At 38.3% G+C, this 15,201-nt stretch overlaps 1 protein-coding gene across 3 annotated transcripts in view; it reads left to right on the forward strand.

Annotated features, from left to right (window-relative positions):
• Positions 1 to 15,201, forward strand: part of rock1 (Rho-associated, coiled-coil containing protein kinase 1) — a 68,856-nt gene that overhangs the window by 49,996 nt on the left and 3,659 nt on the right. For all 3 annotated transcript variants that reach the window (XM_065267964.2, XM_065267965.2, XM_065267967.2), the window contains exons 18-31: positions 1,481 to 1,631; positions 2,632 to 2,792; positions 2,950 to 3,134; positions 4,655 to 4,724; positions 10,158 to 10,261; positions 10,440 to 10,605; positions 10,760 to 10,853; positions 10,944 to 11,032; positions 11,263 to 11,448; positions 11,664 to 11,829; positions 13,560 to 13,630; positions 13,709 to 13,797; positions 13,930 to 14,008; positions 14,237 to 14,498. In XM_065267964.2, the coding sequence (XP_065124036.1) occupies positions 1,481 to 1,631; positions 2,632 to 2,792; positions 2,950 to 3,134; positions 4,655 to 4,724; positions 10,158 to 10,261; positions 10,440 to 10,605; positions 10,760 to 10,853; positions 10,944 to 11,032; positions 11,263 to 11,448; positions 11,664 to 11,829; positions 13,560 to 13,630; positions 13,709 to 13,797; positions 13,930 to 14,008; positions 14,237 to 14,498 (1,873 nt within the window). The remainder of the gene's footprint in view (positions 1 to 1,480; positions 1,632 to 2,631; positions 2,793 to 2,949; positions 3,135 to 4,654; positions 4,725 to 10,157; positions 10,262 to 10,439; positions 10,606 to 10,759; positions 10,854 to 10,943; positions 11,033 to 11,262; positions 11,449 to 11,663; positions 11,830 to 13,559; positions 13,631 to 13,708; positions 13,798 to 13,929; positions 14,009 to 14,236; positions 14,499 to 15,201) is intronic.

The raw sequence follows: 15,201 nt of genomic DNA on the forward strand, positions 1-15,201 counted from the left end.
AATCTGGAGCTACAAAACTTAATGGTATGTGGAAAATAATGTGTTTTTTTTAACCATAAACCACGCAAACACATTGTATTATACCAAATACACAAAATAACATTGGTTTTAGCAATGAAATAGGTGCTGTTTAATCAACTCAGATTTACAAGTCATTTCAACTTACTATTATTTATCTTGACTAGAGATGAGTTGTTATAACTTATAAAATATAGTTGAAATATGTCAACTTGATTTTAGAAGTTGTAGCAACTCATTTCATCAAAAGTTCATCAAAGTTTTCCTAAGACAAGAATGGGTATTGGTTTTGGACAACTTTTATATAAGGTTTTGATCCACTACTTTAAAAACTTTAAAAGATTTTTAAAAACTGTTAATTATAATATTAATAATAATGGCCGGTGGGCGGACATTAGGGCTGTTGAGAAAAATAGTTTTTTTAACGCATTGTGATGCTAATATGAACAATTACTGCATTGATCCATAAAAACGAATAATCTACTATTAAAAAAGCAGTGCTCGCATACGTCTCGCTCTTGCGTTCTATCTCTCTTTCTCGCTCGCACCTTTCCCTTTTTATATTACAAGAAAGACGACAAAGAGTCACAACAGTAAAAGTGAGAGATAGACAGACTTACCTGGGCAGTATCATTTAAAATTGAGGATGCAAGTATCGTTATATCGAATCTGTGAATTTATCATCCTCGGTTCTAGCTCTCCCGCTGATTGCCGTATGGTCGTGCTTTTCTGGGGAGGTGCCCTTAAAAAATAAAGATACGTAATTGCTTACCCCTGATACGTCAGCTGGACCTTTATTCGAAAAAAAAAAAAAACTTTAAAAAACTTGCACTTTCCAAAAAAAAACTTTCTGAAACTTGTACGAACCCTGGCGAAGTGCATTCGGCACAGGAATACTAAGGAACCCGTCCAATTGCTTTTTTGACACTTTGCCTGTGTTTAGCATGAGGAAACCAACTCTTAAACTGTGTTAATTAGTCAGAATGAACTCCCCTCCCTTTAAATTATTTTAGCTGCAATCAGTTACCAAAGAAAATTACCAATACCGATAACCCTAAAAATGTCTAATATCAATACTGATAATCAGTCGACCCCTAAGAAGGTTCAAATAAGAGGATGACTTAACCTGCTTTAACAAAATATGTTTTTCTTTAAACTGCATGGTTAATATTATACATCAGTTTACGTGTCATTTGAGCTTAACTTTACTCCTTTACTAATGTGAACTGCTACTCGTTTTCTTTGTGAAAAAGCTGTGGGTAACATGAAATCATTTGTAGATGTTTAAAGTTCCTGTGTTTTATCTTAAACTGCACATTGCCTGCAGCATGCATTGCACTATACATCACCTCTGCATCTCATGAAGACATTCAGGCTTGCTTTGAACAGTTTCACAGCTGAAGTAAGAAGTTAAATGTGTTTAAAGTGACTATGTATCGTTAACCAGCGTTTTTCTCTCCAGGAGAAGAACAGTCTGGAAATCGACTTGAACTACAAGCTTAAGACCCTACAGCAGCGGCTGGATCAGGAACTGACTGAACACCGCGTCACCAGAGCTCAGCTCACGGACAAATACGAATCCATCGAGGAGGCCAAGTCAGCTGCTATGCATGGTATGCTATGTGTGCCAGACGCTCCACACCCACCCATGCCACCTGCGCCAGTTCCCGCTCTAGGGCGCTTCATTCAGACAGCGTGTTCAGACACCGTACAGCGTCTCATTGAGCTACGTGCCCAGACACTGCCTCACAGATTTCACACGCACACATGCAGAAGAGCAAAATTCCTCATTATTATCAACAAAGAGTAGCTTTGTTTTCTTTCCCTCTTTTGATTGCAGAACAATTGCTATCAAATGTTTTTTATCCCCAAATAAGCGCACAAAATTTCCCTACGGTGCATTTAGACAATTACAGCTGACTGAGAATTGTGGATAATATTTATTCGGTAGGATATAATAGGAATCATATGCATGCTCTTCGTTTTAAATTTATCAAAGTCTTAAGCATTTTAAATTATGGGCAGAAGTTTTTTGCAATAAATGTAGAAGCTGATTTGATGCTATCAGTTTTAGGAATGCACTGATATGAGATGATTATAATTGATTGACAAAATTTTGTGGATGTAGTGTAGGTGGTGCCTGCCGCCGCCATCTTGCCCACGCATCACCGCGGATAAACGAAAATGGGTAAAGAGATGGGACGTGGGTGAAGCTGAGGTGGCTGGTTGCTGAAACCACGCCTGCCTAGCTAGACTTCAGTGACAACAGTGGCAGTCACTCAAGTGGCCACGCCCTTAATTATGCAGAACTTTAAGGCTTAATATAAATTAAACGGATGTGTTACCAAAAAAATGAAAAATTAGCTATACAGACCAAAAACTATTTTTGTACCAGGCTGTTAACATATTATTTTTTATGGGAATTGACTTCCTTCTGGAGCCAGCCGCTTGTGGCCAATCAATGGATTGCATTTAAAGTCACTTCCATATTGGCTTCATCAGAGAGATCGGAGGGTCTCCCCTCGTTTTTACAACTCTTTCCCCCGCTCTTTTTTTCCTCAAATGTTCAAAATTGTCCACAACAATGAAGCGTGAATGTTTTCATCTCTCCAGCGGTGGAGCAGAAGGTATCAGATGAGAACTTACAGCGGATGCGGGCAGAGAGCCGTGTGGTGGAGGTGGAGAAGCAGTGCTCCATGTTGGAGTTTGACCTCAAGCAGTCTGTGCAGAAGATGGAGCAGCTCATGAAGCAGAAGGAGCGCTTGGAGGAGGAGGTGAGCGTCACCCGCCATGGATCCAACACACCATCTTTTAAGTTCCCAAAATTTCTCCATATTCAAAGCAGTTTACCATTAGTTGGCATCACATGATCTTAAGTTAAGTCTGTAACTTCACTTTATTAAAACTCACATCTTTGGCTATCTGCTCCAGGTGAAGGTCTTGCGGGTGCAGCTTGAGCAGGAGTCCGGGAAACGCTCTCTTGCCCAGAACGATCTGAAAAGCTGGACGATGGAGGCCGAGCGTCTGAAGGGATCAGAAAAGCAACTCAAGCAGGAGATCAACTCTGCTCTTGAAAACAAGCGTTCCCTTGAGTTCCAGCTGGCACAGCTCACCAAGTATGACTTTTGTTTTTTACTGTGCTCATAGGGACTTATATAGGGTAGAAGTTGTGTCCCTATAATTTAGATCCCTATAATGTTATATAACACGGGTCTAATCTAAGTGCGTTCCTTTGTTAAAAAAAGCAGGACTTCATGTTACATACTTTCAAGCCCTGTTTTGTACCCTTTTTACAGTGCACTCATTATAAACCGCAACATGTTAACAGTTCCTGGCCCAGTCTATTGTCTTTGCGAGAAAACAGGATATTACTAGGAATGAGGGTACATACTTTCGTCCAAGACTCGTTCAGCATATTTACTGTTTTTAAAGTAGTAAATATCCTCGACTGTTGATTTATCAGCGTGTTTCTTTTACGAGCATTTCTGATGGTTTCAATTTTCAAAACCATATAGCTACATCCTTTGGCTCTAACTTTTACTACCAACAGCTACTACATTAATGCGCTGAGTGGTCTATTAAAAGGGCATTAACGTGGAAAGGCTATTATTGCAGCTTATTTTCAAAGCCGTTTGTTGCCAATATTTACACTGGTGGATTAAAGATTACCCCCGCCTGACTCCACCCACTGCCTGTTAATCCTCCACTTTTCCTTCTGTCACACTGAGGTGAAACTTCCTTGGGCTTGGAGGTTATTAATAGTTAAACCATTTCAACAGGAGATTGAATGCTTAGCTTTATAATACACTGTTGTCCTTAAAGTCAACATAAATTTAAAATTGACTCTATTTACTTTATTAATACAAGTTCCTGGTCTTATTGTGTACAGATTATCAGTGCAAAAAGTCTTTCATCAAATTGTAACAACTTGCCCCACCTTAATGCGATTTCCCTTTCTATGCTACCAGACCTGCAATGACAGAATGTTAACCTATGCTTGTTTTTAGGCTTGAATTGTACAAATGCGGCAATAGTTTTCACTATGTCATTTATTTCCAAAATTTCATTTGTTTCTATAGTAAATGTAACAGCTATAATAGCAAGTGTTACCATCAAGGCAGAAAATAGCACCTGTGTATTTACATATGTGACCCTGGACCACAAAACCAGTCATAAAGTAAAATTTTTTGAAAATTTGACCTGAAAGCTGGTTAAATAAGCTTTCCATTGATGTATGGTTTGTTAGAAAATATTTTGTTAGAAGAAAGTTTTCTAAATTAAGTCCTTAGCAACACATTTCTAATGATAAATACATACATTGTCATATATTCTTGGTTCATGGAACATGATAGTCACATAATATCCTAGTGATCATTTTGATCCATACAATGTATTGTTGGCTATTGCTACAAATATACCTATGCTACTTAAGTTAGGAGGACTGGTTTTGTGGTCCAGTGTCACATATTAGTGGCATTTAAAATGACTCTATACTGCATTTTGTTACACTATTGAATCCCCAGCCTGGAGCTGCAGGTTTCTTTTAATGCTTTTGTATAGTAATGTTTGGAGAAGTTTAAATAATTAACTGTTTGAATCTGAAGTGATTTGAACGGACTAAATCGCATCTCCACAGGCAGTACAGAGGAAATGAAGGTCAGATGAGGGAACTTCAGGACCAGCTGGAAGCTGAGCAGTATTTCTCCGTAAGTAACCCTACCTTTCAGATCCATTCCTTGTCACACTGGTGGTCCTGTCATGTGTAACTAGAATCAATGTTTAACCTCTTAACGGTACATTCACACGGGCGAGAGTGTTAACGCTTCTCATTTACTTTTAATGGTTGACGCCATGCATTGCCGAGCGAAATTGTGGATCTGTCAATGTCGCGTCACCGCCGTTGCTTGTGGCAGAAGTTGAGCATTTCTTAATCTGCCTTAAGTAAATAACCTAGTGCGAGCCAGCCAATTACGTTTATGCAAAACCAGAGCATGTGTTGCGGCCACTGTGATTGGCTGTTGACCATGCTTCAGACAAGCCTTCTGTCAAGCATTAACGATTTTGCCCCGCGTGAATGTACTGTAAGTGGTTTGTATAGGTCAATTATGTACAGATGGTTAATTTAAGAAATTGAAATGTAAATAGAAATTAATTGATACATACTGTGAAGAAATATTGTGTATTTGAATGACCTAGTAGTAGGGTTGGCATGGTACAATTTAAAGCAACACCAAAGAGTTTTTTTTACCTTAAAATAACGCTTCCAAAACAGTTTCAGTCGTTCATCCACTCTAAACAGGGTAAACAGCACTTTCACATTCGCTTTGCAGCCCTCTATCGGCCAAAACCGCACTAAAGAAGTTTCCAAACGTCGGGTAGTGGTCCTGTAGTCCGAGTGAATACTACAAAAACTTGCTTTACGGCAGACCTACAATCCAATCAGAGCCAGCTATGCCTCAGTATTTATGACAGTGGGTAATGGACAATTACGCTTCTAACCTGTAGGGGGAGCAAAGAGCCAAAAGTCTTTGGTGTTGCTTTAAGTTTATATCAATATCAGTTGAAATTAAATCTTTAAAGGTCCAGTGTGGGTTATGTAACGGCCTTTAGTGGTGGGATTGTAAATTTTAACCAACAGCTCAGTCCACAGCTCGTTCCTCAATTTTAAAACGCATATGGTAGCCGCCACAGGACAAACATGTAGTCATCTGAGATGAAGTAGAGAGAGAGAGAGAGAGAGAGAGAAAACTTTATTAATCCCCAAGGGGGAAACTGGTTTGCCACCAACAAAAACAGCCAACAAACATCACACAACTAACACACAGAATAAATAAATAACCCTACATTTAAAGACTATTAAAACATGATTAAGAAATCAGTAAGACATGATTATATAAAAATTCAATTTCACAATTCAGAAATACCAGGAAACAATACAATCAATTCCAAAGTAAAACAGTCAACAGTATTCATTAAAAAATCTGACTGCTGCAGGAACAAATGTCCTCCTAAGCCGCTCGCTAGAGCACCGAGGCATAATTAAACGCTTACTAAAAGAGCTTCGGAGTCCATTAAAAACACTGTGTAGTGGATGGCCTTCAAAAAGGATAACAATATTTAATTTTGACCTCATCCTCTTCTCCACAGTGACCTCAAGTGAGTCTGGGATAAGGCCAATAACAGAGCCAGCTCTCCTGATCAACTTATTTATTCTATTTTTATCCTCAACAGATAAGCTGCCCCCCCAGCAAAGAACAGCATAAAAAAGCACACTAGCCAAGATCCCCTGATAGAAGACTTCTAAAAGTTTTGTACTAATGTTGAATGATCTCAGTTTTCTTAGGAAGAATAGTCTTGACTGAGCCTTCTTCATTAAAACATTGGTGTTCTCTTTCCAATTTAATTTCTCATCCAAGTGCACTCCTAAAAACTTATATGACTGCACAATTTCAATTAGCTGTCCATTAATTGTGACTGGAAGTACCTTCTCCTTTTTCCTCCTAAAATCAATCACAAGTTCTTTAGTCTTCCCTATGTTTAGTTTTAGAAAGTTTGAGTCACACCAACTGGAAAAAGACTGAACCTCTCTTCTATAGGCAAGGTCATCACCATGATTAAGAAGACCAACTAAGGCAGTGTCATCGGAGAATTTCTGTACCAAACAGGATGGCTGACTATGCCTATAGTCAGCAGTATAAAGTGTAAATAAGAATGGAGATAAAACTGTCCCTTGAGGTGCTCCGGTGTTAGTTAGAATAATGTCAGACTGTTTGTTTCCAAATCTAACAAACTGTGGTCGTGATAGCAAATAATCCAAGATCCAGGAAATAGTTGTATTGTGCAGTTTAAAATTAATTAATTTGTTGGCTAAAATATGTGGCTGTATAGTATTAAAAGCACTCGAAAAGTCAAAGAACATAATCCTAACAGAGCTGGCAGTAGTTTCGAGATGACTATAAATATTATGTAGCATAAATAACAGTGCATCATCAACCCCCACATCCTTCCTATAGGCAAATTGCAAGGGATCCTGAAAGACAGACACCTGCTTAGTCAGATGATCAAGTACAACCCTCTCAAAACACTTCATAATGTGAGATGTCAAAGCTATAGGCCTCAAACTAGCAAGACTATTGCACACCTTGGCTTTTTTGGGAATAGGAATAAGGCAAGATGTTTTCCACATAACAGGTATTTTAGCAGAGGATAGAGACAAAGAAAACAATGAATGAAGAACAGAGCATAGCTGGTCGGCACACACTTTTAGGGTACGTGGATGAACACCATCAGGGCCTTCTGCCTTATTCGGTTTAATATGCCTTAACTTTTGATGGACCTCTTCAATGTTAAGATTAATAGCGGAGCTACAGTCCTCAGAACTGCTCTGTCTAAGATTAGAGAGGACATTCTCACATACAGAGGAGAAATCATATTCATCAAACCTGGCAAAAAAAGTGTTGGCATCATTAGGCTGTATACCCAATTTACATAAACTGGGATTACCAGTCCCATATCCAGTGATACACTTCATACCATTCCATAACCCTCGTGTATTGCTCCTGGACATTTTACCTTCAACCCTATCCTTATACTTTTGTTTGCCCTGTCTGATAATAACTTTCAACTCTCTCTGGGCAACTTTAATCATTTCTTTATCACCACTATAAAAGGCAGCTTTCTTCTTATTAATTGCAGCTTTAACTTCTTTGGTGACCCATGGTTTGTTATTAGGAAACATTTTGATTTGTTTACACGGAATTACAGACTCAACACAATAATTAATGTAACAAGACACTTTGTCAGAGATACTGTCCAAATCACTGTCTCCATCAAAAAACACAGACCAGTCGGTGCATTCAAAGCACCCCTTTAATGTTTCACAGGCATCATCTGACCAGATGCGCACAGTCTTTGACGTAATCGGCAGTCTACGTATCACTGGTGAATATATAGTAGACAAAATTATCAGGTTATGGTCTGATTTACCCAGCGGAGGAAGCAGTTTAGCAACATAGCCATCCTTAACGTTCGTATAAAACAAGTCAATGATATTGTCACCCCTCGTAGGACGCGTCACCATTTGTTTAAAAGATGGTAAGGTGGTAGAGAGAGAGCAGTGATTAAAGTCCCCGTTTAAAATAACTAGCGCATCTGGAGAGGAGCGCTGTAAGTCATGCGTAATTCTCGAAATTGTCTCAGTGGCACACTTCCCATTGCCCGATGGGGGGATATACACCACCATGACAATAACATGGGAGAACTCCCTAGGTAGATAATAGGGTCTACAACTCACCGCAATGAGCTCAATATTCGGGTCACAAACTCTTTCTTTCACGGTAACATGTTGGGTGTGACACCAGCGGTTGTTCACATACAGACAGACACCTCCACCTTGCTTCTTACCCGTACTCGCTTGGTCTCTGTCCGTCCTGTGAAGTGCAAAACCTTCCAACTCCAAATGAGAATCGGGTATTCTATAAGACAGCCATGTCTCAGAAAAACAGAGTAAGCTGGTCTGCCGAAACGCGCGATCAAATTTCAAACATGCTGTCAATTCGTCCACCTTATTGACGAGAGAGCGGACATTTCCCATAATGACCGAAGGTAAAACAGGTTTATAACCCCGACGGCGGTTTCTGACCCGGACACCTCCTCTGCTGCCTCTCTTCCTTTCTTTGGCCCTGGGCTTGATTTCTGAAAGATCAACATCAGGATCCAATGGACTTGAGGCTGAAAACCGCAACCGAAGAAGCTCATGCCGGCTGTAAACTATGACAGGCAGGCCCGGCTCTCTCATCACGTGAAGTGTTTGTGCGGCTTTCCAAACAATCAGTATCCACAGCCACAGGAGGCAAACAAGTGTACCGTTATTGAGTGAAACCATAATCATGTAAACTGGAATCGATCACGCTAATAATCCAGAGTTTAAAAAATACTTCCACAACTTTAAAACACATAAAACACAGACGATCACACGCACAGTGGTAGCAACAAAATGCACTCTGTATAATGGTTTGTCTGTTTACAGCTACTGTAGAAACAATAAAAACAATGCAGTTCCTTTTGTAAGGTCTTTATAAAACACTGATAATATAGTTATGTATATTGCATTTCTTTCAAGAGATCCTTCTAAAAGTCCCACATAGCTCATTTTATATTACTAATAAACTATGAAGACATCGCATTATTTGTAACTCTTTCTGACAAGTATACAGTCACAAAGGGCCTTTTTACATCTGGTCACTTTGTGTTTCTCTGATCGGATCGCTATCTGATTTGTTAAAACTGTTAATTTACATTTGGCCACATAAATGCGTCTAGGCAAATACACTATTGATTACTCCGCCTTAAACTTAAGACGAAGTTTACGCAACAAAAGGCAGCACTTACTGTATGTTGTACTGTATGTTGGGCAGGGGACGCGTGTTTCCTCGCTCTGCATAAGCTGGAGAGCAGCAGGAGTGTGACAGCGTTGTGATTTAACGTACAGGTCCATTATGGGGAAAAGCGTTCACAAAACTCTCTCTTAAAGTTTTATTTTTTTGATTAATATGATTCGAGTTTGTTATTGGACTCTTTTATTGGTTCTAGAAAGTTTTTTACCCGCTATCGTCTCTCCATAAAGCAACGAGCATGTCGTCTTGGTTTGTTTGCATCTTTGCCGGCCGTCTTCCAGGTGACGTGCTTACGTTTGGGAGGAGTTATGCACTATGTGGTTTTATATATGTGAAAAAAGTTATTTTTAAATAGATCACAACTTTTGCGTAGGAACTGGCGTACGCATGTTTCCAACCCCATTTTGTGGGCAAGCTTTATAAATGAGGCCCTAGGTCTTTTACGATTGGATAGCTGTCCGATCAGTGAATAACCATGAAGTGACCAGGTGTAAAAAGCCCCTAAATCAAAAAAATGTTCAGTATAATGTGCTAGTATACAAACTGACAAAAACAAATTAATGTTGATTTTTTTTTGTGTGTCATGTAAGTACACATTTCGATATCGAAATCTGAAATAAAACTATTAAAATGAATGGCACGGCCAACATTATTTGCATTAGTCTGTTTATTTGCAGTTATTGGAGTAACACTCTGTATGTAAATCTCTGGTTAAGTCTTAAACCCTTTTTCACTTTATTTTAGACGCTGTATAAAACTCAGGTGAAAGAGTTGAAAGAGGATGTTGAGGAGAAGAACCGTCACATCCAGGAGGCTCAGAGAAAAGCTCAAGAGCTGCACTCTGAGAAGTACAAATCTTCCTAAAAATGTTCAAAACATGTGCTATTATTTGCATGAATGAAGCTAAACTGTGCCCTGTAACCCTAAAACACACTTAAGAATTTAATGTCTTTAAACCACTACCATCATTATCCATTAGTGCTATCCAGAATAATGCAGTTATTTATTTATTTATTTTGTTTGTAGGGAGTCACTCTCCGCACAGTTGGATCTTACCGTGACAAAGGCTGAGTCAGAGCGGTTGGCCCGGGTGTTGCAGGAGGAGCAGTATTTTGAGCTCACTCAGGAGAGCAAAAAAGCTGCCTCCCGATACAATCAGGAAATCGCGGAAAAGGACTCGATCATCACACGGGTTTGTGTGGCACAAATGCTGTTCTTAGCAAATACCAAGAATCTCCTGAGAATGTTGAATGTAGTCTATTATGTTTTCCATTATCAAAATGTCACTGTCAAATTTGACAATATGTCAGTGGTTTAATACTCGAATATAATAAACATTTTTGCAGCTTGAGGAATCCAATATTACCCTAACCAAAGATGTGGAGATCCTCAGCAAGGAGAAGACTGAGTTGAGCGAGCAACTTCGAGTTCAAGAAGAGGGTAAATTTCTCAACCAGCAGTAACCTTAGGATTTACCTTATAATCGCATAACCTTTATGATTGGTTTGTTATCTTCTCTATGTTTTAAAGCATTTGAAGCAGAGAAGGAAGAGGTGGCAAACTCGGTCAAGGCAACCTTGGAGAAGGCCCTTAACAATGAAAGAACCTTAAAGACACAGGTATGACCAAAGAGACAAAAAACCCCATCAAAATTATATCAGACCTGCAAATGTAATAATCACAATATGTATTGAAATATTGACCGCTGAAAACTCTATGCCAATGTAAAGGAAGTACTAAATAGGAAATGAAATATTTAGTATGATCGTTTGGCTGATAGCACGGGAACAAAGGGATCCTTTTTATTATTATTTATTATTATTATACTTTTCCTGACATTGAACTGCAGGCGGTGAATAAGCTGGCTGAGATCATGAACCGTAAAGACATGAGGCCGAAGAAGAGAGACAGCACGACTGACTTGCGCAAGAAGGAGAAGGAGAATCGCAAACTGCAGCTGGAGCTGAACCAGGAGAAGGAGAAGTTCAACCACATGGCCATCAAATACCAGAGAGAGCTCAGTGAGATGCAAGCAGTAAGTCTTGGAAACAAGATCTTAGATAATACTCGAATAGCGTTTTGTTAAGGGATGCACCAAATCTTGTAATCAGTGTTTAACAGCGTTACTGGCCGATACTAATAAGATCACATGTATTTTTAAAGGGCTCCTTATAGAAACATGATAAAAGAACAAATCTTGTATTCTCTCCAAGATTTGTTACTTGGTAATAATATCATCTGTACTTGCAGCAACTGGCAGAGGAGTGCACGTATCGTAATGAGCTGCAAATGCAGCTGGACAGTAAAGAGAGCGATATCGAGCAGCTCAGAGAAAAACTGAATGATCTGCAGCTCCGCATGGACAACTCCAGTGTCACCAGCCTACAGCCAGACGATACCGATGGTAACATTGCAGGTAAGGGCCTTTGTGACACGATTTATGAATGCTTATGTCACATTACATGCAAAGTTATTAGATCAGCTATAAACTAACATGAGTTATAAGATATACAGATGCATCTCATTGCATTTCATTTCCTCGATTGTTGTGTTTTAGCTGTCCAACGTTATCTCTACTTCAATATTTTGACATTTATAACAATAGATATGCCATCAAATAGACTTCACATAATAACGTGATATATATTTTATTGTGCATTGGTGTTGTATTGTTAAATGTTAAATTAATACCTTTTCTTACCTTACCCAGATTTGCAATGGTAAGCTTTGAAAAATTATTGACGAGCTGTTGGGTCAGATTGTTTAACTTTGCAATTTAATGTTTCAATCAGAGATGGCGACAGAGATGCGAAAATTATGGAGTGCAGCTTTAGGCTGATTTTCACATGAAAAGAAAAACAGAAAGCACTATTTCTCTTGATTGTATCACTGTCATAAAGAGGAAGTTTTCATTTTATCAAGTGGACTGGGGGTTTATTTCACCATTTGTCTGTGTTTAATGTCTTTCTCATATCTTGTTCTCCTCATGTCTAGTCGGTTCTCCTTGCTCTCCTTATCTTTGTATCTTCTATTCTTTTCCTCTGTGAGTAACTTGGCATCCCATCTTGCCTGGAATGTGCTCCTGGGTGGCTTTTTCTTTTAACATCATTTAGTTCTCATTGCTTTTCATTTTTTTCATTTGTGTGAATGCATCTTGTTTTGGTGATACCTCAGAAAGAATGTGTTTATGACTTGAAATTTTTTTTAGGTTTTATTCACTAATAATTGCATTTTTTGTATTTATACGCACACTTGAACTTCTCACGAAAACTTTTCGCCTAATTCACAACACGTGCATACGTACATGAATTTGTCCTTATACATTTTCTTATGTTTGTGAATTTGGAGTGTTCTACGTGAGCGGCCGCGTGCAAAAAGTTGGTAATTTGCATAAAACGCACCCAAACAAGCACTATATAAGGGCTTAGCGCCGCGCTGGTCCACAGAACATTTTTGAGCAGTTTGTCATCGAAGCAAAAGAGCTTGAAAAATATTTATTATCGGTAAAGTTTCGTTTTGCTTTGCATTTTTTATTTGGGAGGTTTTGCTGTCGGGAGGAGGCCAGTGCTGTAACATTAAAGAAGTATTGGATGCGTTAACAAATATGACATTTGATTCATATGATAGAGACGCACATCTGTATCTAAAATAAAACCGAGAGGAGATTAAGTGATTAACGTTCTCATTACATTTACATGACCTTTACATTAAGCTATATATTTATGCTAGTTATAGACAACGCAGCCTTTTTGATGTCTTGCCTATAATGCAATAAGTCACTTAATAAAGATTATGAGTAAACCATTTCAATCCATTGCAAACTCTTTCAGTGTAGGTCGGTCTCCTGATTCATTATCCATCCCTATTTTCCCCTTATATATTGTTTCTCTGAAAAAAAACTTTATGGGAGTAAAATTTCATATCGACTTCAAAGCAGCAGCATGGGCTGTTATATCTACAAAGTTTTGATGTAAGGAAAATGTTTTTAAAGTGTTGTTGGTTTACCCTGGTCTGCATGTTCAAATAAGTTTTTTTTATTTTGATGCATTGTGTCAAAATCTTGGCCCGTTCCCAGGGTTTTTCTGCATGTGTACTTCGAGATTATGTTTTATTTGTCTTGTTTTAATGCATTTTCTTTGTCTTCAGAATCAAGACTTGAAGGTTGGCTATCGATACCGAAAAGGGCCAATATTAAACGATATGGCTGGAAGAAGCAGGTGAGACTTTTATCAAGGATTTTGAATAAATCTGTACTGTTAAACACGTTTTGAAATCTTACCTTTCGTTGCTCGCAGTATGTTGTGGTGAGCAGTAAGAAAATACTCTTTTACAACGATGAGCAAGATAAGGAGCAGTCCAACCCTTCTATGGTACTAGACATTGAGTAAGTATTCAGATCTAAATGTTAAATATCATTTTTTTTATGTGTGTGTTTTTATTTGGAATAAGAAATGCTTTCTGTTAAGCCATGTGAAGTTAAATTATTTCTGCTTCACTTTTATTTTTTTCACAACAGCAAACTATTCCATGTACGGCCTGTGACACAAGGCGACGTATATCGAGCCGAGACTGATGAAATTCCCAGAATTTTCCAGGTCAGTTATTTTCGGACTGCACATAGTCACGCTATTTAAAGAGTTATGGGCCCTATAATGTCCAGTATCCATGACGTTTTTATAGACTGCATTGAAGTTATAATAAATAAAAAATATTACGAATATTTCAAAATAATATTTGTTATGACCATCAGAATATTTAATCCTATTATAGCTTTACTCTATATAGCTATTGCACAAAATAAACAATTTGTTTTTGTTCTTCAGATCCTTTATGCCAATGAAGGTGAGTGTAGGAGGGAAGCGGATATGGAGAACGTTCCTCAAGGGGAGAAGTCCAACTGCTTGCCACACAAAGGCCACGAGTTCATTCCCACCCTCTACCATTTTCCCTCTAATTGTGAGGCTTGCTCCAAACCGCTGTGGCACATGTTTAAGCCCCCACCGGCCCTGGAATGCCGCCGTTGCCATGTCAAGTGCCACAAAGATCATCTGGACAGGAAGGAGGACGTTATCGCCCCTTGCAAAGGTTGAGACTAGCAGACATTTAGTCTTACTCACTTTCATAAATTGAAGATATAAGATTTTATATTAAATTTTTGAATATAACCACTTTCACACATGAGGTTTGTTAAACTGTTGTAAAACTGTTATCTGTTATTCACAAAGAAACATGCTTTTACATGTAAATTATAGAAGGTTGCGTTACTTTTTTATATTATTTTATTTTTGCAGATCCACTTGAATTGATATTTTGTTATTTAATATGATACAATTAACAAGTGTCCAAATATTGTGATTGTGAAAAATGATTTTTGGGTGAACTATCCCTTTAAGGTCATCTTATTTTTACCAGCTATACTGGAAATTAGATTAAATATCATATATTCCACTTTTTTAAAAGAATATACTAATTTTCCAGACCCCTTAGAGTTAAACATTTGATTTTTACCATTTTGGAATCCATTCAGCTGATCTCCGGGTCTGGCGGTAAAACTCTTAGCATAGCTTAGCATAATCCATTGAATCTGATTAGACCATTAGCATTAGCAAAGAGTTTTGATATTTTTCCTATTTAAAACTTGACTGTTCTGTAGTTACATCGTATACTAAGACAAACAGAAAATTAAAAGTTGCGATTTTCTAGGCAGATAAGGCTAGGAACTATACTCTCATTCTGCCGTAATAATCAAGGACTTTGCAGCAGGCGTAGTGATATTACGCAACAGACG

This window comes from Paramisgurnus dabryanus, chromosome 6 (genome assembly GCF_030506205.2).
Source record: "Paramisgurnus dabryanus chromosome 6, PD_genome_1.1, whole genome shotgun sequence".
In the NCBI taxonomy this organism is placed as follows: Eukaryota; Metazoa; Chordata; class Actinopteri; order Cypriniformes; family Cobitidae; genus Paramisgurnus; species Paramisgurnus dabryanus.